General features: G+C 39.1%; 1 protein-coding gene and 1 pseudogene across 1 annotated transcript in view; one reads left to right on the forward strand and one right to left on the reverse strand.

The window, feature by feature from the left end:
• The window catches only part of Asah2 (N-acylsphingosine amidohydrolase 2), an 86,707-nt gene extending 62,673 nt beyond the window's left edge, over nucleotides 1-24,034 (forward strand). The window contains exons 15-21 of the mRNA XM_004653001.2: nucleotides 652-691; nucleotides 1,420-1,515; nucleotides 5,151-5,246; nucleotides 6,313-6,459; nucleotides 17,542-17,601; nucleotides 20,575-20,663; nucleotides 23,839-24,034. Of these exons, the coding sequence (XP_004653058.2) occupies nucleotides 652-691; nucleotides 1,420-1,515; nucleotides 5,151-5,246; nucleotides 6,313-6,459; nucleotides 17,542-17,601; nucleotides 20,575-20,663; nucleotides 23,839-24,034 (724 nt within the window). The remainder of the gene's footprint in view (nucleotides 1-651; nucleotides 692-1,419; nucleotides 1,516-5,150; nucleotides 5,247-6,312; nucleotides 6,460-17,541; nucleotides 17,602-20,574; nucleotides 20,664-23,838) is intronic.
• On the reverse strand, nucleotides 6,626-10,781 carry LOC105943713 (annotated as a pseudogene).
• Nucleotides 24,035-24,669: the final 635 nt, after the last annotated feature.

Consider the following 24,669-nt stretch of genomic DNA (forward strand, 5'->3'; position numbering starts at 1 on the left):
TTTGTAGGTAGGACAAGTCATATACTTCCTTGCTGAATCAGCTCTTACTAACATACAACAAAACTGATATATTTTGTTATTTTGTTGAATCTATGAAAGAAGGTGATGTTGCCATTTTCTTTTTTTGTGATACTGGGATAGAATCCTGGACTTTGCACCTGCTTGGAAGGTGTCCCATTGAGTTGTGCCCCACATCTGAAGATCATATTTTTTCCCCAGTGATATTCTCTGATTCTATTTCCCTCTTTTGACTAAATGACTGTTTTCAGCTCAGCATTTTCTTTGGTGAAAGGACAGTCAAGTAAAAAAAAAAAAAGCTCAATATTTTACATCATTGTCCCCACCTATTTTTTAAATATTTTATTTTTATTTATTTATGAGAGAGAGAGAGAGAGAAAATAGGTGCACCAGGGCTTCCAGCCTCTGCAAACAAACTCCAGATGCATATGCTACCTTGTGCATCTGGCTTATGTGGGTACTAGGGAATGGAACTGAGGTCCTAACTGCTAAGCTATTTCTCCATCCCCCTACATATTTTACTAATGTGTGATGAGCCAGACTAACTTTTTGGCATTTTATACATCTTTCTGGGTACTTTGCATGCACTCTAAATAGGAGAACATTTACAGAATCCTGTTTTTCTTGTCTCAGAACCATGTCTGGACGAAGACTTCGAGAAGCAGTTAAAACAGTAAGTTAAACATGAAGTAAAACAACTAGATGTTCCTACTTGGTGAAAAGGAAAGAATTCCCTTGTCCATATGATTTTATGTCTTTTAAATTGTTCTTTCCTAAGAAAAGTGGGCTTGACAGTTCTTGAAATTAGTATTTTAGAGGTGAATAAGAAATATTGGTACTATAAGAGGGAATTATCAGGTTAAATATTTTTTGATAAAATAATTAAAAATCAATAATGGCTACATGGATTAAATAGTAAATAATCCTTTGGGTTTACTTATCTAGTACCTTGAAGCTCCATGAACAATATGAAGAAAATCTATCACATTTTTACAAGTTTATTTTTTCATCTAGATTTGTGATTTTGCTTATATTCAGAAAGTATTATAGATGGTTCTAAAATGCTAGATGAACAAATGTCCTCTTACTTTAAATAAGAATATGGGTTAGAAAAGCTCATATTTTGAGGTAATTGGTTTAAAAATATCTGTAGTTTAGTAATAAAATGATCCTATATCTGCTAATGCAATCTTTAAGATATTTATGACCAACTTTGGGGAATTATTTCTAAATTTACATCAATAACTTTTTGATAATTTCCTTGGAGATCTTATGAAGAATAATTTTGTTAAGAGAAACATTTAATAATTAAAATTCATATTGATATAACTAGAACAAACATAACTTTTAGAAGAAGAGTAATTTTGTTAGAAAATTAATAGATGAACTTTTCTCTGCTAGGAATTTGCATCGTATGGGATCAGAAATATGACTGTTGTTATCTCGGGTCTATGCAATGTTTACTCACATTACATTACCACTTATGAAGAATACCAGGTAAAGTAAAAAGCTCTTGTTATTTAAATGATTATTGAGCCAAATGCAGAATCTCTGGGCTTCTTTTAACATGTTTTTCAGAGATAATTTGTTTTAGGTCAGTAATATAGGAGAATATGACAAAGGTTGTATTTGGGAGTTTTATTTCACCATTTCCAGGTGAAGGTCAGAATTACAGTCTAACTGACATCCATCATCACTAAAAACATTGTTTTGTCAGTAGTCATAAACCTGGATGTGACACATAAGTACCCATAATGCAACTGGCACCGTAAGCTTCTACAGAATTTTCCAGTTGCTATTTATTGAATGCACTTTTAAACATTTTGAAAATGTAATCTTAAATTGTAGCATGTTCTGAAGCAGAGTATTGTTATAATGATGAAAGAGGCTAAGAAACAAAATCATACATGGAGTAAGAGAGGCTCATAACTAGTACTGCTCTCTTGTTCATAAAGAGTCTAGAAAGCAATACTTTTTTATGAGGCAAAGTTTTATTGTGTAAAAAAAAGATAGAAAATTAAAAAAAAAAAGAAGAAAGAAAGAGACTGGTGCATCAGGTCTGCATCCCAGAGGTTGGGATTTCAGGATGCAGCCTTGAACTGCTGGGAGTGTCAGCTTTTATTGGAGAAAACCACAAGATGTTCATTGTAAAGACAGGATGGAAGTTAAAATACAAAGTTAGACAGAATGAAGCAAGAAACATTCTATGCTATGTCATCACAAAGGTATGTAGAAACAGAGAGGTACAGGAAGGTCATGGTACATTGAACAGAGAGGTCATCCCATTCCTTAGCTAATGGTAGACACGCATTTTTCAATAAGGCCTGTGGTGACAATTCCTGAATCCTTTCCTTTATCTGTCAGGAAGATCATCTTAGGTAGTGACCTCCATTATGTCTGCCTAAAGGCAAGGGCTGCACAGGTGGATGTTTAAACACGTCTATTGTGTCCCTTTTCATTCAATTTTTTATTCCCCCCCCCCCCATATGACATTAAGTCAAATCCTTGACTCGCGAAGAACAGTGTCTAGGGTGTTTTGCCTAAGATAGGTGTATTGCATCTACAATAGAATGAGTTTAACTGAACTTATTTTCTTCTTCTTTTTTTTTTTTTAAAGACACGTCTTTTTAATAGGAGAACCAGCTTTCATTCATACATTTCCATCAGAGTTTTACTTGTACTCAACACATTGACAAGAATAAAAAGAACAAAATCAAAATAACTACTTGTTCAAACTTTGTGGCAGGCACTGCCCTTAAAACCACCTGCCTGACTGGTTGGTTTTTTTTTTTATTTTTTTTTATTTTCTTCTTTATTTAGCTACTTAGAGCATTAATAATGCAGGGTCCTATGGTAAGGCCCAAGAGTAGTAGAATCAGGGGGCCAGCATTAGAGGAGAAAAGGGTAGTTAGCCATGGAGACCAACTAAACATAGACTGAAACCAATTATCAGTGGTAGAAAGCAACATTTTTTAACAATGGCAATTAAACCTGAAGATGAATAGTTTTTGATTGGCTGGTATATCATGACAGCCCACACAGAGGCATATGGCCAACTCCTGGGCAAATATGTAGTGGTAAGACAAGTGGAATCTACTCTGCTGCCCTTTGTTGGCTTTGAGAGTTCCTAACTTCTGGGAAATCCTTTCCATTTTTTGGCTTTTTATCCCTGTAAAGATTGCCTGAGTCACTCAGCTCAAAGAGAAAGGCTGGTGTTGGCTTACAGTTTGGGAGGCATCAGTACACAATCTAGTGGAGTCATTGCTTCTGAATGTTTGCTGGGGAGGCTGATGAGGTGGAGAAAAACCATCTATCTCATGGCCGAGAAGCTAAATGGAGAGAGAAAAAGGCTTAGGTTTACTACCCCTGACCTGAAGACCTTTTCCTAGAACCCCACACCTCTTACAGATTCCTCCGACGCTTAATGGCAGTTTGCTCAGAACAAAAAATTTACCCTATGCACCTTTGTGGGTACATTCTAGATCCAAAAGACACCCTTATTGAGTAAAGGTTCTTAACAGAGGTAAACTAAGGTAGGAACAGTTATAGTCATTTTCCATTTCTTTCTGTTCTTTAGCATTTCATTCAGTTATGATGTGGGCCACAGATATTTTAATATGACACACAGTTATCACAAACATGAAAATATTTTTTGATCTCATTTGTATGTTTGCTTTACAATAGTTATTAGATCTACTTCTTAAATAGCATAATAATGAAATATATATTACCATATCATAACATTTGTTAGTGTGGCTCAATAAATGCATTTCCTTTTAGTTTATTTTGTCAATTGCATATATTTTGTTTTATGCACTTAGAACCTTTATTCTGAGAGGGATACAGCTCTCTGTCTCAGTAACAAAGTTCATGGCACAAAGCTAAGAGCCCCTACTAACTTGTTTCTTTATCTGGAATTATGCTCCCACAAGAGTCACTATTAAATCTTAACGAGTGGATTAGTTCAACAGACAAGTATTGTGACACACACACACTGCTAGTCATTTACGCAGAGCATAACAGTGAAAAAAAGAGTCTGCTCCTGCCCTAATGGAGTGGGAGAAAAGGGGAAAGCAGATGACCCCATTTGTGGAAAGGCATTCACTGGATGGTTTGAAAACAAGGGCTCCTCTTGCAAGCATCGGTCTGGGCTGAGTGTTAGAGGATGAAGCTTGGCAAATGTTCAGGAAGGTGTAACAGCTGTCTGATTTTTTGACAAAAGATAAATGTTATTCAAGTAGATTGAAAAATAAAAAAGTCAGGCTGGAGAGATGGCTTAGCAGCTAAAGTGCTTGCCTGTGAAGCCTGAGAACTCCTGTTTGAATCTCTAGCTCCTATGTAGCCAGACACACAGTGTCACAAGCACACAATGTCACTCATGTGCACAAGGCGGCTCATGCATCTCATTTGCAGTGGCTGAAGGTCCTAGTGCACCCATTCTCTCTCTCTATCTTTGTGTCTCTTTCTCAACAACAACAACAAAAAGCTTAAGAAATCAGAAAGTCTTTTCTATAGAGAGGACCACTTGGGCAAGAGCCCAGAGAGTAGATGTATCACATTAATGGACATTGTTAGTTGACTACTGTGGAATATAAGAGATGTAGGTGACGAGGCAAGGGCTTGAGTGAAAGGCAGGGCTAGTTGAGAGGACCGTCTTATGCAGTGTGTAGTGCTGCCTCAATAATGAAGGCAATGGGGAGAAGACTGATTCACTTTGGCTGGTAAATGGAAAGGCCTGCTTTGCTTTCACAAATAATATTGAAGATTATTCTGGTTTTGTATAATGTGAGATGTTCAGAGATCACCCTCACTTAAAATGCTTGGCTTCTGAGCTGGAGAAATGACTTAGCAGTTAAGGTGCTTGCCTGCAAAACCTAAGGATCCATGTTCTACTCTCCAGATCCCATGTAAGCCAGACACATAGACACACAGTGATGCAAGCGCATAAGATCACATGTGCACACAAGATGGCATATGTGTCTGGAGTTCAATAGCAGTGGCTAGAAGCCCTAGTACACCAATTCTCTCTCTTTCATTCTGTTTCTTTCTCATAAAAAAATACAAAAAGATGTAGCTTCTATAAATGGCTTGGTATATGTAGAACTGTCTATCTCTCCTTGCTCTTCCTACAGGCTCAGCGGTATGAGGCAGCATCTACAATTTATGGACCACATACTCTGTCTGCTTACATCCAGCTCTTCAGAGCCCTTGCTAAGGCAATTGCTACGGTAATCAAATAGAATGTATCTCCGTGTGTGTGTGTGTGTGTGTGTGTGTGTGTGTGTGTGTGTGTGTTTATGTATATATGCTTGCCTCAAAGTGAGGATGCAAAGGAAAGCAAGAAACATCCTTATATTCACATGTTGCATCCTTTGCCAGCCTTTATAACACACACACACACACACACACACACACACACACACACACACACATGAAATGCCATAACAAAGACATTATAATGAGGAAAATGAGCATCCTAGGCATCCAAGCACTGAGGACATATTCTACTCTTTAGAAGGGCAAAATATGGCAAGTATTTGAAAACACTTTATTATAGCAATTCTACACACTGATCATCTTCAGGAATTTTTTGTCTTCTGAAAAATGTAGAAAAATAATCATATCATCTTATAAATGATAGTTGTATAAGTATAGAGGTAGAACACATATGAGAAAAATGATGCCATTACTAAAAGATGTTGATTGAACTTGAATTTTACTACCAGTTACATTTCAGTTATGTTCTTCTTGGCCCGGGTGGCTATGCCCAGCACTCAGGCTGCTGTAGCAGGAGGATCATGAGTACCAAGCTAGGCAGGCCTGAATTGCATAGTAAGATACATTCTCAAAGTACTAAAATCTAAACAAACACACACAACACAATGAAAAAGAGTCTCAGCATGTAAAAATTTCAAGACTAAGCCCAGTGTCATGCTATGAAGGCTGCTCATGTGTTGAGTACCTTTCTCAAGTCAAAACAGTCAAAAACCGGTGTCCAGAATCTCATCCACAGTAGTGGAGTTCCATACTTCCTCTGTGATTTTGCACTACACCCTCCAAGAGAGTAAAGCAGCTGCCTTCCACTGACACTTTCTTCCCCTGACAAAAGCTTAAGTTTGGGGCATCTAGTTTTTAGCCAGGTCTCCTTCCTAGTCTGTTAAACGTTGTTAGCTTTTGGAGTGTATGTATATAGTTACATGTGCATGTACACTTCCTTTAAGGAGGTGTGTCTTCTGGTACAGATGTGGGGAAAGGTTTTCTGAATCTTTATTAAGCAAATGTTTTCTATTTCAGGACACAGTAGCCAACATGAGCAGTGGGCCAGAGCCTCCATTTTTCAAACAATTGATCGCCCCATTTATTCTGAATATTGTTGATAGAACACCAATTGGCAAACATTTTGGGGATGTCCTGCAGCCACCAAGACCTAAATACAGAGTGGTAAGACTCAACGAGAAGCATTAAAATATTTCTGAGACTTTCTTTTGGAAGTGAGGGGAAAGATGCTTAATGTCACCATCTGGCTCAAATTGTGCCACGAATGAGCTTCAGCAATGACTTTTTTTGAAATATAATCTCATTTTATGGTCTTCATAGCAAAATTGGCTTAGAACTGGATCACTTGGTTCTTTCTCTTCTTATCTCCTTCCAGTTCAAAATGCTTCCATCTCTTAGTAGCCAGCATTTTCTTAGATCTGCAGCTGGGCTCAATACTCAAGCCTCAGCACAATCTTCTTCGTCTTTTTAGCCTATTTTGAGAATATAGGCTTAGTCTGCTCACCGAAGCCATTCTGCTTCCTGCTGTGATGCTGTGCTCCCTGGGCACAGAGAGAGCCCTTTCCATTCTTGCACTGGGTCACTTTGTGAGACTCATACTTGCCACATTTCTTACAGAAAGTTGGGTGAGTTTTAGGGATGTTCTCAGTGTTGGTAGGAGTGCTATCAGCCCAGCAACGATTTTTGATAGTTGTCCTTATCTCTGCTGAGAATAGGAAATACTGATTCTTTTCCTGGTGACAATTGTTGAAATGAATTTATGATGGATGGTTAAAGAATCCTTCATAGGAATAAGCAAGCTGACTTTTGATCAAGGGTAGGAAAAGCACACAGAAAAACAGCATTTGTGCCATATTTTATGTCAGTATCCTACAACTTTGTTGAATAATTTATTAGTTGCAGCAGGTGTTTTTTTTTTTCTTTTGGTGTGGATTCCTTGGAAATTTCTATACATAGTATCATGTAATTGGAAAATAAAGTAGGTGTACTTATTCCTTTCTTTTTAGTACAGCATGGTCTTTTCTTATTAAATGATCTAGAGTGTCCAAGACAACTTAAGGAAGTGTTTTATTAGTTACTTTCTTATTTCTGTGACAAAATTCCTGATAAAAGCAACCCAAGGAAGGAGGGTTTAAGTGTTGGCTAAAGTTGGAAGGTAGAGTGGGCATGGCATCAGAAGTGTAAAGTGACGGGTCACGTTGTGTCCAGAGTCACGAAGCAGCGAGCAGTGCCTGCTGGTGCTCCACCCGCTGCCGACTCAGCCCAGGCTCCCAGCCCATGGCACGGTGCTGCCCACCTTTGGCATGGGGTTTCTCCATCCTTAAGTATTTCCAGGAACGCCCTCATAGACACACTCTGAGATGTTTTTCCTGGGTGATTAATCAAGTTGATGGTGCGGATTAACTATGAAAGGGAGAAATGATTTATTCTGGTTTATGGTTTCAATTGTTTCAGCCTCTGGTCACATGGCTCCATTGCTTTTGGGCTCAGGCAGGGAGAGGCAGAAAGGGGAAACTGCCTACCTAGTAGTGGCTGGGAAAGTAGACAGAAAGACTGGAAGGGGCCAGGTTCCTCAAAGGCTTGTCCCTGGTGATCTGCTTTGTCCAACCAGACCCTGCCTTCTAATAGTCCATTCAGTATGAACTCACAACCTCAGATTAACCTTCTGATGAACTTAGTGATCACATAATCCAATAAGCTCTCAGTAGAACCACTCCCTGGAATCCCTGTCTTCGTCAGCCTTTTGGGGAGACACATCATACTTAATCCATGACAACTGTGCATAGTATTTGTGAGACTAGGTAGCCTTTCTGACATTAAGAGAATAGTATTCAGTCTCCTTATTTAATTTTATGCTTTCTCCATGACCTTTGTAGATAACTTGAATTAGATCAAGATAGTTTTCTGTATGCTTAGTGTCTTGAGAGATTGTTCTGGAAGTGGCTTTTGGGCTTTTACACATTCTTTTCTATGATACTTAGGTGGTCCTGTAGTTTCCTCTTTCAGTCTATTAGTATTGCATATTGCATTAATTGATTTATAGATATTAAATCCATTTAGTTATGGTGGTTAATGTATTTTATGCACTAAGTCTGATTTGCTAATATGTTGCCCAGGAGTTTCATGCCCATGAGGAATATTTGTACTTTTCACACATCTTCTTTGCCTGCTTCTGGCATCAGGATTACAAACAATGAGCTGGGAACTGTTTCCTCTCACATTTTATGAAAATGTATGGAAAGGGTTTGTTTTATATCTTCTTTAATTATTTGTTCAGCTATATGTGAAAAAGTGTATTCACTTGAGCTCTTTTTTTTCTTCATTCTTTTGGTGTGTCTTTATTTTTATTTATTTATTTTTTTTTGGTTTTTCGAGGTAGGGTCTTACTCTGGTCCAGTCTGACCTGGAATTAACTCTGTAGTCTCAGGGTGGCCTTGAACTCACAGTGATCCTTCTACCTCTGCCTCCCGAGTGCTGGGATTAAAGGCGTGCTCCACCACGCCTGGCCGGTGTGTCTTTAATATGTGTGGTAAGTATGTATATAAGGTGTGTGTGTGTGTGTGTGTGTGTGTGTGTGTGTGTGTGTGTGGTGTGTACACATAAATGCCCTTGTGGGCATATAAGTGAGGCCACAGGAAGAAATTGGCATCCTCCTCTATAACTCTTCCCCCTTATTTTCCTTGAGACAAGGTCTAGTTGAACTTGGAGGTCATGCTCTTTTGCAGCTAGACTGGCTGATCAGTGAGCACTTGTGGGCCTTCTGTCTCTGCCACCCTCAGCACTAGGATTAGTACTTTGTACAGCTATCCCTTTTCACATGGGTGCTGGACACTGAGCTCAAGGTTCTCATCTATCCCCCACGGAGCCATCTCTCTCGCCCTTCACTTAGGATTTTTCATAGCATAAGTCTATAACTATATCTTTCTTACTATCTATAATTTTTTCCAAGGTAGGGTTTTGCTCTAGTTCAGGCTGACCTGGAATTCACTATGTAGTCTCAGGCAATCCTCCTACCTCTGCTTCTCAAGCGCTGGGATTAAAGGCATGCACCATGATGTCTGGCTTATTTATATTTAAAAGTAATTTCATTTATTACTTAATTTCAAGCAGGGAGAGAGAAAGAGACAGACATAGAAATAGGCATGCTAGGGCTTCCCACTACTATACATGAGCTGTAGATGCACATGCCAATCTGTGCATCTGGCTTTACGTTACTTTTAACATTGTTAGGTTGGTGTGTACTAAGTGCCTTGGGAATCAATACTGCAGTGTCTGGGAATAGTCACCCCCAACCAAGTTTACCAAAGAAAACGTGAGAAGAAACACCCAAGACCAGTACGTTCTGTGGCTGGGATCAGACTGAGCTTAGACAAATAAGAGGTAGAAAATGATTGTTCTCATTTGATTCTGTGTCATAAAAATTCCTTCTTTTTGACATTAACTTCTTTGATCAACATGTAGAGAAGTGGATTTTATCATGACACTTTTATGTACCTATATCCTTATTTGTTTTTTTAAAATTTTGTTACTTTTTATTTATTTATTTGAGAGTGACAGACAGAGAAAGAGGCAGATAGAGAGCGAAAGAGAGGATGGGTATGCCAGGGCCTCCAGCCACTGCAAAGGAACTCCAGACGCATGCGCCCCTTGTGCATCTGGCTAAAGGGAGTCCTGGGGAATTGAGCCTTGAACCGGGGTCCTTAGGCTTCACAGGCAAGCACTTAACCGCTAAGCCATCTCTCCAGCCCTCCTTATTTGTTTTATTCACTCCCACATTCCTCTTAGCACCCATTCTTTGTTGCCAATCCCCTTCCTCTCTCAAATAGCCTCCCTTTTGCTTTAATGACGTGTATAGTCCATTACCCTCTCTTGTTCCCCTTCCCTCCAGACCTCTTTCTCTTGTCCCATAGACCCCATTCTACTGCCAAGCCCCTCTCTCTTCCTCTCTGTCTTACACACACTTGTGTAAGTGAGTGCATATAATCCCCATAGTTTCATTTCTACTTTCATGTCATACATAGATGCATCTATTACCCTACATACCACATATAAGAGAAGATGTGAATTTTTCTAAGTCTTTCTTATTTTGATTAACATGATCTATTATTCTATCCATTTTCCTGTAAATGTAAAGTTTCCTTTATCCTTTACTGAATAAAATTCAATTTATCTGAATAAAATTCCCTTGTGTATACATATTGCATATTTTTGATGTAATCACTTATTAAGGGCATCTAGGTGGGATCTATACATGGATATTGTGAATAGTGCAGCAATAGAAATTAATGTGCCAGTATCTCTGAAGTCTTCTGACTTAGAACCCTTTAGTTGTATGCTCAGGAGTGGACTCATTTCGTAGGTCTATTTTTAGTTTTTGGAGAACCTTCACATTGGCTGTACAAATTAATATTCTCATGAGCAGAATATAAGAGCTTCTCTTTGTCTATATCTTCACCACCAGCATTTGTTATATTGATGATAGCCATTCTGACTGGGGAAAATGATACCTCAATTTAGTTTATTTTTTTAAATTTGTTGTTCATTTTAATTTATTTATATGAGAGTGACAGAGAGAGAAAGAGAGAGAGAGAGAGAGAGAGAGAGAGAGAGAGAGAGAGAGAGAATGGGGGTGCCAGGGCTTCCAGCCATGTGCGCCCCTTGTGTATCTGGCTAACATGGGTCCTGGGGAATCGAGCCTTGAACCAGGGTCCTTAAACTTCACAGGCAAGTGCTTAACTGCTAAGCCATTTCTCCAGCCCATCAATTTAGTTTTAATTTGCATTTCCCTCATGATAAGGAAAGTTAAATATTTTTTCAAGTATTTCCCTAGGCCATTGGTATTTCTTCCTTTATAACATCTTGTTCAACTTATTAGCCCATTTATTGCTTGGATGATTTATGTTTTGATATATGATGTCTGGAAATCATTTTAAAATTATTTATTTGTATGTGTGTGTGTGTGTGTGTGTGTGTGCGCGCGCGTGCGTGCACGCGCATGTACACACACACACACACACACACACACACACACACACCATAGTCTCTCTCTTGACACTGCAAAAGAACACCATATACTTGCTTCATCTTTTGATTCTGGCTTTATGTGGGTAGTCTGGGCTGTCAGGTTTTGCAAGCAAGTACCTTTGATCACAGAGCCATCTCCTCAGACCCAATCTTTGGAATAATATTTTTTATATATTCTAGATATTACTCCCCAGTTGGATGTCTAGTGGGCAGAGATCTTCTGTTGTGTAGGGTGTCTCTACTCTGTCAATGGTTTTCATAGCTATGAAGTGCCTTTCCATATTCTGTAATCCCATCAAGCTCCTGGGATTACTTCCTGTGTTACTTGAGATTATTCCAGAAAGTTTTTGTCTGTGCTTATATTTTGTGGTGTTTTGTCTAATGTTTTCTTCTAGTAGGCTCTAGGTCCTAAGTTGGGTTCTTTAATCCATTCCAAATTGATTTTTCTGCTTGGTGAGAGATATGGATCTAGTTTCATCCTTTTACATGTAGATATCCAGTCTTTTTCAGCACCTCTGTTGAAGAAGCTGTCCTTTTGCCAATGAATGTTTTTACTGACACATTTGTCAAACAATAAGTGACTTTAGCTATGTGACTTTATTTCTGGTTTCTTGATTTCATTTCATTTGTCTACAGGTCAGTTTTTGTGCCCGTGTTACATTGGTTTTGTTACTGTGGCTCAGTAGTATAGTTTGATTTCATGTGTCATGATCCCTCCGACATTGCATTGCTTTTGTTCTTGAAATAGCTTTAGTAGTTTGGGGTCATTTATGCTTTCATATGAATTCCATATTATTTGTTCTAGTTCTGTGAAGAGCGTCATTGTAATTTTGATGGAGATTGCATTAGATCTGCAGGTCACTTTCAGCAATATAGCTACTTTCACAATATCAGTTGTGCTGATGAGCATGGGAGGCCTTTCTATTGTCAATTGTCTGTTTAATTTCTTTCTGCTGAGATTAAAAGGTTTTTTTTTCTTAAGCCAAATCTGTATGGACACATCATATGTTGGCACCATCACTTACTTCCCTCCTCCCTGTCTTCATCTGCTGAGGGACTCGTCAGTGGGATTGCTGGTATCACCATGGGGTTGAGGGAAATGGGTTGTGAGAGTAGCACTCAGTCATTGTGAGTGGACATTGCCTCTTGATGTTCCCTCCTCCCCTGTGCTTCCCACAATCTTTCTGCCCCCTCTTCCACAGCAAATTCCCTGAGCCGTGGTGGGCATTTTTTAAATCTTATTTCACCTCTGTGGTTAGGTTTCTTTTTCCTTCCCTCCTCTTCCTTCCCTCTCTTCTTTCTTTGTGTTTTCAACCGCTGTGAATGGGATGTTTTTCTGACTTCTTTCTCAGTTACTACTTCTTGTATGCTTCTTTTGCATCCTGTTGCTTTGCTGAAAGTATTTGTCAAAACTGACTGTTATTGAAAAGTCTTAAGTTTAGGTCCATGTCCTCTGCAAATATGATTACCTAAATTCTTTTTCTTACTTATGCTCTTTTTAATCTCTCTGTTTTTTGTCTTATTGCTACAACTAATCATGTTGAATAAGAACAGAAAGAGTGAGCACTTTTGTCTCACTCCTAATTTTAGAGGAAATACATTTAGTTTTCCCCCACTTAGTATGATGTCAGCTATAGTTTTGTCATATATTGAGGTATGTTCCTTCTATTCCTAGTTATTTTAATGGCTTTTACCCTGAAGTGATGTTGAAATGTCAAAGGCAGTTTCTGTACCCATTGCAATATCTCTGTCCTTAAGTCTATTTATGTACTGTATTACATTCTTTGGTGTCTGTACATTGAACCCTCCTGCGTCCTAAAATGAAAGTAACTTGGTCATTGTATATGATATTAATGTGTTCTTGTGTTTGTTTTTTCCAAATGTTTGCTTTTATTATAAATGGGCACAGAGCTGAGATGCTGAGAAACACAACAGACACGATGCTAAGACATCTGGTGAAACATTGGCAGCAAACACTGAGGTATTCATGTCTAGGTCAGAGATGACACCGAGGTTCCTACCTCTACCCACTCCTTTGGTCCAGATAGCCTCTTGGCCCTGATGTACTTGCTGCCAGAAAAAAGTGGGCTGGGGTGCAGGAGTCAGGTATTCTGTGAGGCTGGTTTTGGGAAAGTGGGACTATTAAAGGTTGTCCCTCCCCCCTGGGGGTAAATGTCCCTCCAGGAATAAGGGATTTAAAGTTCACAACAACAACACATCTTAAAACCAAAAGCATGCAACATGTTTGGCCAAAAGTAAACACTGCAGGGAGGAGACCTGAGTGTGTTGGTAGACAGAGGCTACCCCTGCCTACCTGTGGCATGGGCCCGGTGACAAGGGCAAAAAGCTTTCCCACAGACAGCCTGAACTGGGAGTAGATGTGGCCCTTCAGGCAGTCCCAGAGGAAAGGATGTGGGGACAGTGTAGACAGAAGCTGTCAGTGTGAGGGGGTGGGATACTCTGCCTGAGGTGCTTTACCATCAGGAGCCGATCAGATGGGTGCCAGGGAGGAGCAGGACACCTGCTCAAAGCCCTGGGGATAATCCATAGTCTCAGGAAGTAGCTGATGGGCTAGAGAGATGGCTTAGTGATTAAGGCACTTGCCTGCAAAGCCTAAGGACCCATGTTTGACTCTCCAGATCCCACCTTAGCCAGACACACAAAGGTGAAGTAAGTACAAGGTCACACATGCCCACTAGGTGGCACAATGTCTGGAGTTCAATTGCAGTCGCTAAGGCCTTAGCATGCCAATTCCCTCTCACTAAAAAAAAAAAAAAAGTTTTGCTTACTCCCCAAAGTAGGACATGTGCCTTCAAAAAACTGTGCTACCTTAATGTCACAGGCCACAGCTAGTCACCCTGGGAGGAACTGGAAAAGACCCTTCCCGTCCTGCATCATCTGTGTTTGCTTGAGTTTCCTGGAAGCATACTTTCAAGTGACCAGCTCTGGCAAGAATATGCCCTTACCTGGTCAGCATCAGAGGGAGCCACTTGTCTAAATAGAACACACACCACACACAAGGCAGCACTCGCTCACACATGACATCATCAAGTGGCATCTGGAGAGGTGGGCACATGCTTATGGGACTGCCTTTGGGGGATCCACATAGGCTGGGTTATACAGAGGCTGGCTGACAGGGTAGGGCACAGCTGCACCTCCAGCAAAGGTCTCATGGTAAGGTCGGTTGGCCCAACAGCTGGATAGGGTAGGGTGGGGGGTACTGCATTGGGTAATGTGCTGCTGGCATTTCTGGCTGGGTGGACATGGGGTGGTAGCCCTGGTATGTTGGTCCAGGGTAGCCAGGGGGCACACTTGGAGGCTGAGGGTCAGGGGCATGCACCACAGTGGTGGATGTGGTAGTGGTCACAGCAGGATGTGGTCGGCGGCACATCTTGTACAGACAACAGCAGGAGCAGGTAAAGCAGATGATGATGGTGACAACAGAGAGCACAGAGATGGTCAGGCCAATGGCGGCAGTTGCTCTGATCCCTGACAGGCAGTCACTGTCAAAGCTTGACCGAAATCTTAGCGCGGAGCCTTGCTGCTCCAGTGTCTCTGGAAACTCTGCAGTCAGGCATGGCACACATACCCACTTGGCTTTCTTCAGCACATCAAAGCAGCAGTGAGGAACCATAGCAGAAGTCAGGACAGAACTCCGGTATTGGGTGGTCTTGGCTGCTGACAGACATGCATACCTCACCAAGAGCACCTGGTAACAGCAATAGCAGCAGTAGCAATATCAACAGGGCTGGTAGTGGTGGCAGGGCTGGCGCAGCCATGACTGGGCAGACAGACAGAAGGACAGGGCCACAGTAGTGCCCCCCGCCACCCCACAGCCTAGTGACCAGCAGCCCTGGCCTCCTCCTTGTGTTTGTTTTGAAGGTGTTTTATTGAGAACTTTTACGTCTATGTTCATCAGAGACATTGGTCTATAGTTCTCTTTTCTGTTGTATATCCTTATCTGGTTTTTATGTAGTTTTTATATTAATGCTGGCTTCATAGAATGAGTTTGGTAGTGTTCTTCCCATTTCTACTTTATAGAACATCAGGGGATCTTGGTGTTAGCTCTTTAGAGATTTAAAATTCATCCACTGGGGATTTTCTTTGTTGCTTTACTCTTGGTCACTGCTTCCTTCTTAAGCTGGACATAGAACTGTTTATGTCTTCTTAATTTCATCTTGTAGGTCACAAGGATTTGCATTTCTTCCAGATTTTTTTTTGACATTTTGGAATATAATAAAAATTTTCAAAGTATTCCCCAATGCTGTTCTGGAGTTCATTAGGGTCTGTTGTAACTCCCCCTTTTCATCTCTAGTGTTATTTAATTAGGTCTTCTTTCTCATTTGGTTAGATTGGCTAGAGATTGGTTCTTTGTCCAAAGACCCATTTCTTTGACTTTTTTCTGTGTATTGTCCTTTGAGTCTCCATGTCATTAATTTCTCCTCCATTCTTTTTGCTTCCCACCATGTATTGCTTTTGGGTTTGGCGTGTTCTTGTTTTTCTAAGAACTTCAAGTACATCATTAAGTTAACTACTTGTGAACTCACTTTAAAGTGTAACCTTTTCTCTTACCAACTGCCTTAGCTGCATCTCAAAGGTTCTGATAAGATGTACTTTCATTTTCATTTGATTTTAGGAACTTAAAATTCACCATTCATTTAAGAATATATTGTTGAGTCTCAAATTATTTGTGTATTTTCTGATGCTATTTATTTAGGATCTCATTCTATTATGATCTAATAAGATATAAAACTTATTTTGGTTGTTTTGTATTTAAGACTCATTTTCATAGCTAAAGTATAATCTGTTTTTGAGACATTTCCATAGACTGCTGAATAGAAGGTTTAGTTCATCTGTTGAATGGAGTATTCTGTAGATGTCTGTTAAGCCCATTTGATCTATCATATAGTTTAGGACTACAATTGCCTTGTTAATGTTCAATTTGGAAGACCCAGTTAAATATTAAATTTGGATATTACTGTGTTAGGGCTTATCTGACTTTTATGTACATTAGTGCTTATTTTATGAAATCAAAACTCCAAACTTAGTGCATATATATTTTCAATAGTTACATATTATCCTCTTTTCCTTTTCATTCATTCATTCTCTTGGTTTACATGTTTTTTAATTTTAATTTATTTGAGAGACAGGGAGAGAGAGAGAGAGAGAGAGAGAGAGAGAGAGAGAGAGAGAGAGAGAGAAGAGAGAATGGGTACATTGGAGCCTCCAGCTGCTGCAAACGAACTCCAGATGCATATGCCACCTTGTGCATCTGGCTTACATGGATCCTGGGGAATTGAACCTGGGTTCTTTGGCTTTATAGGAAAGTGCTTTAACCACTAAGGCATCTCTCCAGCCCCATTCTCTTCATTTCACTTGGTCTCACTTTATAGTCCAGTTTGGTCTGGAACTCACTAATAGCTCTGGCTTACCTCAAACTCATTGCAGTCTGCCAGCCTCAGCTTCCCAAGTACTGGGATTCAGTGCCTGAGCCATCACTTACAGTCTTGCTGTATCTTCTCGTGAATTGCTTTCTTTGTGTAGTGGCCTTCTTTATCTCTGGTTTGAAGTCGGCTTCTTCAGATATCGTCATGCTACTTTGTCTTCAGTTTGGCTTGATTGCTCAGAATATGGATGTCCTTGTCAATGAGTGTTTCATAGAGAAGCTAGATAATTGAATCTTGTTGTTTTCCCCAATCCAAGGAGCTAGTGTGAGTCTTTTGTTTAGTGACCTGAGCTCATTAACATTAATAAGCCTATGATTAAGAAAAGTTTGCTAATTCTTCACAGGCAAGTACCTTAACTGCTAAGGCATCTCTCCAGCCCCATTTTGTTAATTATTAATATTTTCTTGGTTGTTTCTCAGGGTTTCTTGGACAGCTGTTTGTTTTTTTCTTTGACCCTCATTTGTACTAGGGGTTTGCTGGTTTACTGTGTTGGACATGGATTGCTTCTTAGTACCCTTTGTGAATCTATTCCTCATGAAATTTATTCTCTTCTATGCTTTCAAGATTGGGATTGTCTTCTTTCATCTTTTATGCATAGAGTCCCTGTAAATATCTTCTGTAATCCTAGTTTTGTACCCTTGAACTGCTTTAGGGTTATCTAACTTTAGTTCTTATCTCAGCACCAAGGATATTAGAACAAATAGAGGATGCTTCACCCCTGAGCACTACAAAAATCTTTTTATCAGAATTCTTTAAATGTACTTTTTATTTTCAGGGAGAAGTGGCTGCAGTTACATTTGTAGGTGCTAACCCAAAGAATTCAGCAGAAAACCAGGTAAACATAATTTGTCTTACAAATTTAAATCTACTCTTAAGTCTTTCATCCACTTGAACATCCCACAGATTAACAACATAAAGACAAAATATATCCACTCTTAAGTCTTTCATCCACTTGAACATCCCACAGATTAACAACATAAAGACAAAATATATCCACTTTTATCCATCTCATTTTGTGAGGTGGGAAAATGTTCAATGGGTAGAGTTAATGTGAAATTGAATATTTGGAAGACAAAACACAAGATTTTCTAACAGGATTTTCTTATAGTCATATATAGTACAATTCCTGCAGGTCTATATTATCCCTTGTGAAAATATGAATTGGAATACAATCCATTTACATATTTAAATTTAGAAGTTTACTAAATTTTACAACATATTGAAAAGGCACCATAAGTAAACTTATGTCTTTAGGCCTTTTCCTTACCACTTGAGGCCTTTTCAACCCTTTTCAACATTGCTACCTCTGAACCTATCTTTTCTGATTTGGAATAATCACACGTCCCTTGGTGGATGTGTTATGGGTTTGGGTTCCGTCCAGTGAGCTTTATTTTATCTTTGATTGAACATTTTCCCTTTCTCTACTGCTGGTACTAAGAGTGTTATTTGTTAATTATAAAAAATGACATAAAAAATTTCCAATTAATGATAAATTTTCAAAATAATGATAAAGTATGGAAATTCATAAACTAGAATATGAAATTGCCTCTCTTCCCAAAACTATAATTTTCAGAGTTACTTACTCCTGATGGTTTGTTACAAAGCACTTTCAACTTTTTGTTTAATATGCACATGATAAATTATATATAATATATACACATACATATATACAACATATATACATATTTATGTCTGGCCATAAAATAAGTTTGAGGCAAGCCTAGAATGTATAGTAAGACCTTGTCTCAAAAGCTAAATAAAATAAAACAAGAAAACCACCACCAATACATACACACACACACACACACACACACACACACACACACACACAAAATCACAAAAATGTCTGCCAAGTTTAAAGTAATTTATGGAGGAAAAGAGTGAAAGTGATTTCTTGGTTACTTATTTTTTAACCATGACTGAGGATACATTTACTCTGTTGATGAGTTATTTTTTCTAGGACCCATATACCTTTCTTTCAAATGACTCTTTCCATTCCTGTTTATTCAAATGCCACTGTTGCCACAATAACTGTAGCAGTATGACATCATCAACTCTGAAAATTGGGAGAAATATTCTACTACTTGGATAGTCAGTATGCATCTGTTTGAAATAATTTCTTTCAGAGGCTAATCTGTGCCAAATTATTTGCATGTTCATAACATTATTTTCTGAAGATTTCAAAGGTGCAGGCTTAGTAGGGTGCAGAAGCATTTTCATCATCACTATGGGGTGGCAGGAAAGCAGAAGGCCAAGAGCACCATCAAAAGAATGGAACTGATTTCTCAGAACACTCTGAGATGGTGAAGAACAATGTCTAGTACCTTTTATTACTGGCAATCATATTATCTTTATTCTGTTTGTTGAATGCTCAATGTTTCCAGGTACTAAGCTAAGTACTTTGTATACACCAGCACATGCACTCATTTAATCCTCATTACTACCTTGTGTTTTATTATCCTGACTTTACAGATAAGTAAGCTCAGACCTAGAGAGATATAATATGTAAATATATTCAATATGTAACTGTACCTGCAAGAGAATAAGAGAGGCAGGAAAGGAGTAGTCACATGTTTTGTCCATGGTATTTGGTAGCCTAGACTTGTTCTATAACCTCTACTCTAGACTTACTCATTAAGGCTCACCATAGCTCCTACTCCATCTAAGGCCCTCCCAAAGTCATGTTGCCCTAAATGTATAGCATAACCCTTTATACATAACCATGGTTAGGAATGACTCCTTATACAATGTCATCATCAGCTAAATAATTAGAGAAGAGTTTTAAGGTATTACATAAGTCAACTTCGAATAAGTGATCAATTTTGCAGAGTTATGTGAAGACCTGTGGGTGACAGGTGCAAAGGACTATGATGAGTAAAGGTGAGTAAGACATAGGCCTATATTTAAGACTGAGGGAAAGTGGAAATTTTTACTTCTTTTATTTATTAGCTTATCATATTATTCAAATCTGTTCTTTATTTGCAGTTGAATTCATGGGCTGAAACAAATTGCTCTCTTACAGCTATTTTACAATGGGAAATAAATTCCATTTATGATATGGTTTTTAGAACCCCATTATGCAAAAGTATTTGAACTGCCTTTAGCACTCCAGGACAGGAAATGTTCATGTATTCTTTCAGTTTTTTCACTCACAGAGACAAAGAAGCTAATAATTCACTTACCTAGAGATAGAGACATGAAGAAAGTTCCATTTTTCCTCGTAAATCATTTTCTGATGGAGAAAGCCGCAGACTATAGAGCAATAATATAAAAGGCCATACATCTCTTTTTAGAAATTTTTATTTATTTACTTATTTGAGAAAGAGGATGGATGTGTCATGGCTTCTAGCCATTGCAAACAAACTGCAGGCCCAAGGGCCACCTTGTGCATTTGGTTTACATGGGTACTGGGGAACTGAACCTGGGTCCTTAGGCTTCACAGGAAAGTACCTTAACCACTAAGCCGACTTTACAGCCCCCCTTATGTAATTTTTAAAATTGGGTTTTAGTTAGTTTTTCCATCAATCCTAATTTGAAAAATTTGCTATCAGCTTCATAATTATGTTTTTTTCAATTTTCCATAGTATATTGTTCATTTCTAAAATGTCATATATTTTTAAAGTTGTAAGCTAGCATTCTGGAGGCATTTAGTAGAATTTCAAGGGGTACACCTAAGAATTGAGTTGAGATTCTACTGCCTATTCATAGTAGGTATTGGTAAATTGGCATGTGGCCAAAGGGAGCCAGTGCAGACAGGATCTCTCTGGGACTCTGCCGTGCCTGATAAGTTATATTAATTGTATTTCAGACCCATGTGACCTTCCTCACTGTGGAGAAATATGAGGACAGTACGGCTACTTGGAAGATAATGTATAATGATGCTTCCTGGGAAACGAAGTAAGCACATTTACTGGATATTTTGCCTGCCAAACCTTGAAAACAGTTGCTTAGTAATGCAGCAAGGGCCAATTAGAAGACTAATTCAGTACATGGAATCTATGATATCAAATTCCTGAGGATACTTCTTGCCACATGCAATTCATTTATTAGAATTAGTTTTATCTGTGTTTTCTAAAACCAACCTCGTATAGGTAGCTCTAAGATTAAATGTTAACAAGGTGTTGGCTGCCATTCTTTGGCTTCTGGTTTATGGTATGGTATGGTATGTTTTCTAGTGGTTCTGGAGAGAACTTACAGTCTGGTACATACTAGGCAAGTGCCCTCACACAGAGCTATACCACCATTCAACTTCCAATCTTACAGATGTCTTGTTAGCTTTGTTTCCCACAGTCATAGGTCCCCTCCCCTCTGCCCAATAAAAAGACCAGCCCTCTTACAGATTGGTTGAAGGAAGTGTAGTGTTGGGTAAAGGAGTTGAAATGTCTCTGTAGAGCTTGACATTCCTATTGGGAAAATAATGACTCTATTTCTGATGTGTAGTGTGTGTTTGTATATGATCATTAAGTCTTCATTTGAGCCATAAAACACAGAGGGCTTAACATTTAAGTCTTATAGATTGAAGCAAGGTAGAAATAAGATCATGAACTTTCTTTAAAGAATTTTTTTTTGTGTCTTTCACTACCAAATTCCTCAGCTGAATTGCTATTTCAAGATTTTCAGAATGTGTCTAAAATAAGAAAATATTTGTATCCTAAAGTCCATGTGGTAGTTTGATTCAGGTGTTTCCCCCATAAACTTAGGTGTTCTGAATGCTAGGTTCAGAGCTGATGGAGATTTAGGAATTATTGCCTCCTGTAGGCAGTGTATTGTTGGGGGCAGGATAATGGGCATTATAGCCAGTTTCCTCCTGCCAGTGTTGGCACACTCTCCTGTTACTATTGTCCACCATATGTTAGCCACGGGGTGATGTCTGCCCTCTGCTCATGGCATCATTTCCCCCTGCCATCATGGAGCTTCCATTTGAGTCTGTAAACCAAAATAAACCCCCTTTTCCCCAAAAGCTGCCCTTGGTCAGGTGATTTCTGCCAGCAATGCAAACCCGACTGCAACAGTAAAGTAGGTACCAGAAGTGGGTTTGCTGCTAGACACTTGACTGTGTGGCTTTGGCCTTTTGGAGCTGATTTTCAAGAGGAATGTGGAAGTACTTGAAATCTTGGCTTAAGAGACACCTCTGCTCACATAAATCTGTTTCTATGCAAAACAGCCCTGCATAAGTTCTCAGGACACAAGCATAATAGCAAGCTCTCACATAAATTGCTTCTAGCCAAGTCCAGACAAAGCTCTTTCTTTCCCTCACAAGCCAAACCTTAGAGTTCATAGCTCTTACTGCATTCAACTGCAATCTGGTCAGGTCTTTCAACTCTGACCAGAATAGTCCATCAAGCTGTACTTATATTATGCAAGACATCTCTTAGACTGGTGTTGGAAATAAATGGTTATTCTTATCATCAAAAGGAGCAATTCACTTTTGTAAAAGCAAAAACTCAGAATGGCAGTAAGAATTAAGGAGGTGTTTAGTTTTGTGTGGCTCCTCACAAATAATCATCCAAGGTTCACACTGAGCAGTGATCTATCATGGGAAGCAGAGGTTGTTGAGTCCATCATTTGTGTCCAAGGGCTTTACCTTATTCATAAGAAGGGCATCTGCTCCTCTCCTTGTCCTGTTAGTCTCACTGTACCTTGCAGTGTCTCAGCACCCTTTCATGGTCTGCAGAGACCAGCCTGACTGCTCATGTGCTCTCTCACCCACTCTTCCATGGTGTGCTACGCCCTGTTCCTGTCAACCTGCCTTCTGCTCCTTCCCTGAATTGTGTTTGTTCCTGATGTGGATACTTTGTGCTCTCTGTTTCTTCTTTCTAAGATGCTGTTCCTTTGCATTGCTGTGGACGTAGTATAAATGCCATCTCTCAGAAGCATTTGATTTACTTTCTTCATTGTGTTTTCTCCTTTTAAAATTATAAAATGTATTTGTTTGTTTATTGCCTTTATCTGCCTCCACTCCCTGGTGGAACAGAAGTTTCCAAAAGCTTTAACCCATTTCTATATCACTACAGTATCCTCAGTGAGTGCTTCTTGGATAGAAAAGTCTGATATGTGTGCTCACTAAATACAAGTTTTTACAACATATACATTTATATGTGAAAAGAAGTGTCAGGGGTGTAGAGACTGAGGAAGACGAAGAGGGTCTGTAGCAATGAAAGCGGAGACATCAGTGTGATGAATGTCAGATAATGCTTTCTGGGATGAATAGAGTAAGGGAGTTGGAAAGATGTTTCTATAAGTAGCTGTTCCTATTAAAAGTTGTTCTTCTAGAAAACAACTATTTAGGGGCTGGAGAGATCAACAATTTAGACATTTGCTTGCAAAGCCTAAAAGCCCACTTTTGATTCCTCAGTGCACACATAATGCCAGATCCACAAAGTGGTGCAAGTTTGTAGTGGCAGGAGGTCCTGGCACTTCCTTGCAAATAAATAAATAAAAAGAAAATAATGGGTAGGAGAGATGGCTTAGCAGTTAAGGCACTTGTCTGTGAAGACTAAGGACTCATGTTCTACTCTCCAGATCCTATGTAAGCCAGACACACAGTGATGCAAGCATGCAAGGGTACACATGAGCACAAAGGGGTACACATGTCTGGAGTTCAATTGCAGTGGCTGAAGGCCCTAACATGGCAATTCTACCCCTCTTCTGGCATTATAAAAGACAGTCTGGGGGGCTGGAGAAATGGCTTAGAAGTTAAGTTATTTGCCTGTGAAACCTAAGGACCCTGGTTCAATTCCCAGGACTCATATAAGCCAGATGCACAAGGGGGCACATGAGTCTGGAGTTCATTTGCAGTGGCTAGAGGCCCTGGTGCACCCAGTTTCTCTTTCTCTCTGCCTCTTCCTCTTTCTCTCTCTCAAATAAATAAATAAAAATAAAATATACATATTAAAAAAAGTCTGTTGGGATTGCATCAAAAAATTAAAAATATAGCTATTTAGGTCTTGTTCATTGCTATAACCTCAGTGTCTAGAATTTTGTCCTGCTCGTTATATGAATATTGAATATTCCTCGAAGGAATAAACATATGTTTTTCTAACCACATATTTGTTTGTTTTTCTCTCAACAGGTTTTATTGGCACAAAGGATTGCTAGGTCGGAGCAATGCAACGATAGAATGGCATATTCCAGATACTGCTCAACCTGGAATCTACAGAATACGATATTTTGGACACAACCGGAAGCAGGATCAGCTGCTGAAGCCAGCTGTCATCCTTCCATTTGAAGGCACTTCTTCTGCTTTTGAAGTTGTAACCACTTACTGAAAAGTTGACAGATGTTTAAAAACTGCTTTAGGTACATTATAGAACTGACTTCACAGGAATGTGAACTACCATTTTGACTTCTATAATTGTCCCTGTTTAGGGGACAGATAGTTTACTGCTAATGGGACAGAAGTACGTGTTTCTGTGTTTGTATGTGTGTTCTTATAGGAGAGGGAGTGGAGGGAAGGAAGGAGTGAGAGAGACAAAAATAGAATATGAATGAATGGATAAATATAAAAATGTCCCATTTATCTTGCTTTGGCAGCCGTGTACCTTATGGTCTCCATCCTGAAGCATGGTTTTCCTTGAGGCCTTGAGATTATTTAGAAGTTAATTCCCTTCAATATGAAGCCTTTGAAATGCCAACAAGAGTGTTTGCCAATATGTGAACAATGTTTAATCTATTTATTTATAGAATCATTGAATGTTAGTATTGGAAAACTTTGTTGAAATCGTCTAGGTTGATTCTTGATTTTACAGATGGGGAAAGTTGAAGCTTTACTGATTAAAGAGTAGAATAAAGTTGCCAGACATCTTGCCCTAGTGTTACTTACAAATATCATGTAACCTTGCCACAGATGTGTGAGCTCCACTGAGAAACAGAACACTAGCATGCTGGCTTCTCCTGTGTTCAG

This window comes from Jaculus jaculus, chromosome 1, assembly GCF_020740685.1.
Source record: "Jaculus jaculus isolate mJacJac1 chromosome 1, mJacJac1.mat.Y.cur, whole genome shotgun sequence".
Classification (NCBI taxonomy): Eukaryota; Metazoa; Chordata; class Mammalia; order Rodentia; family Dipodidae; genus Jaculus; species Jaculus jaculus.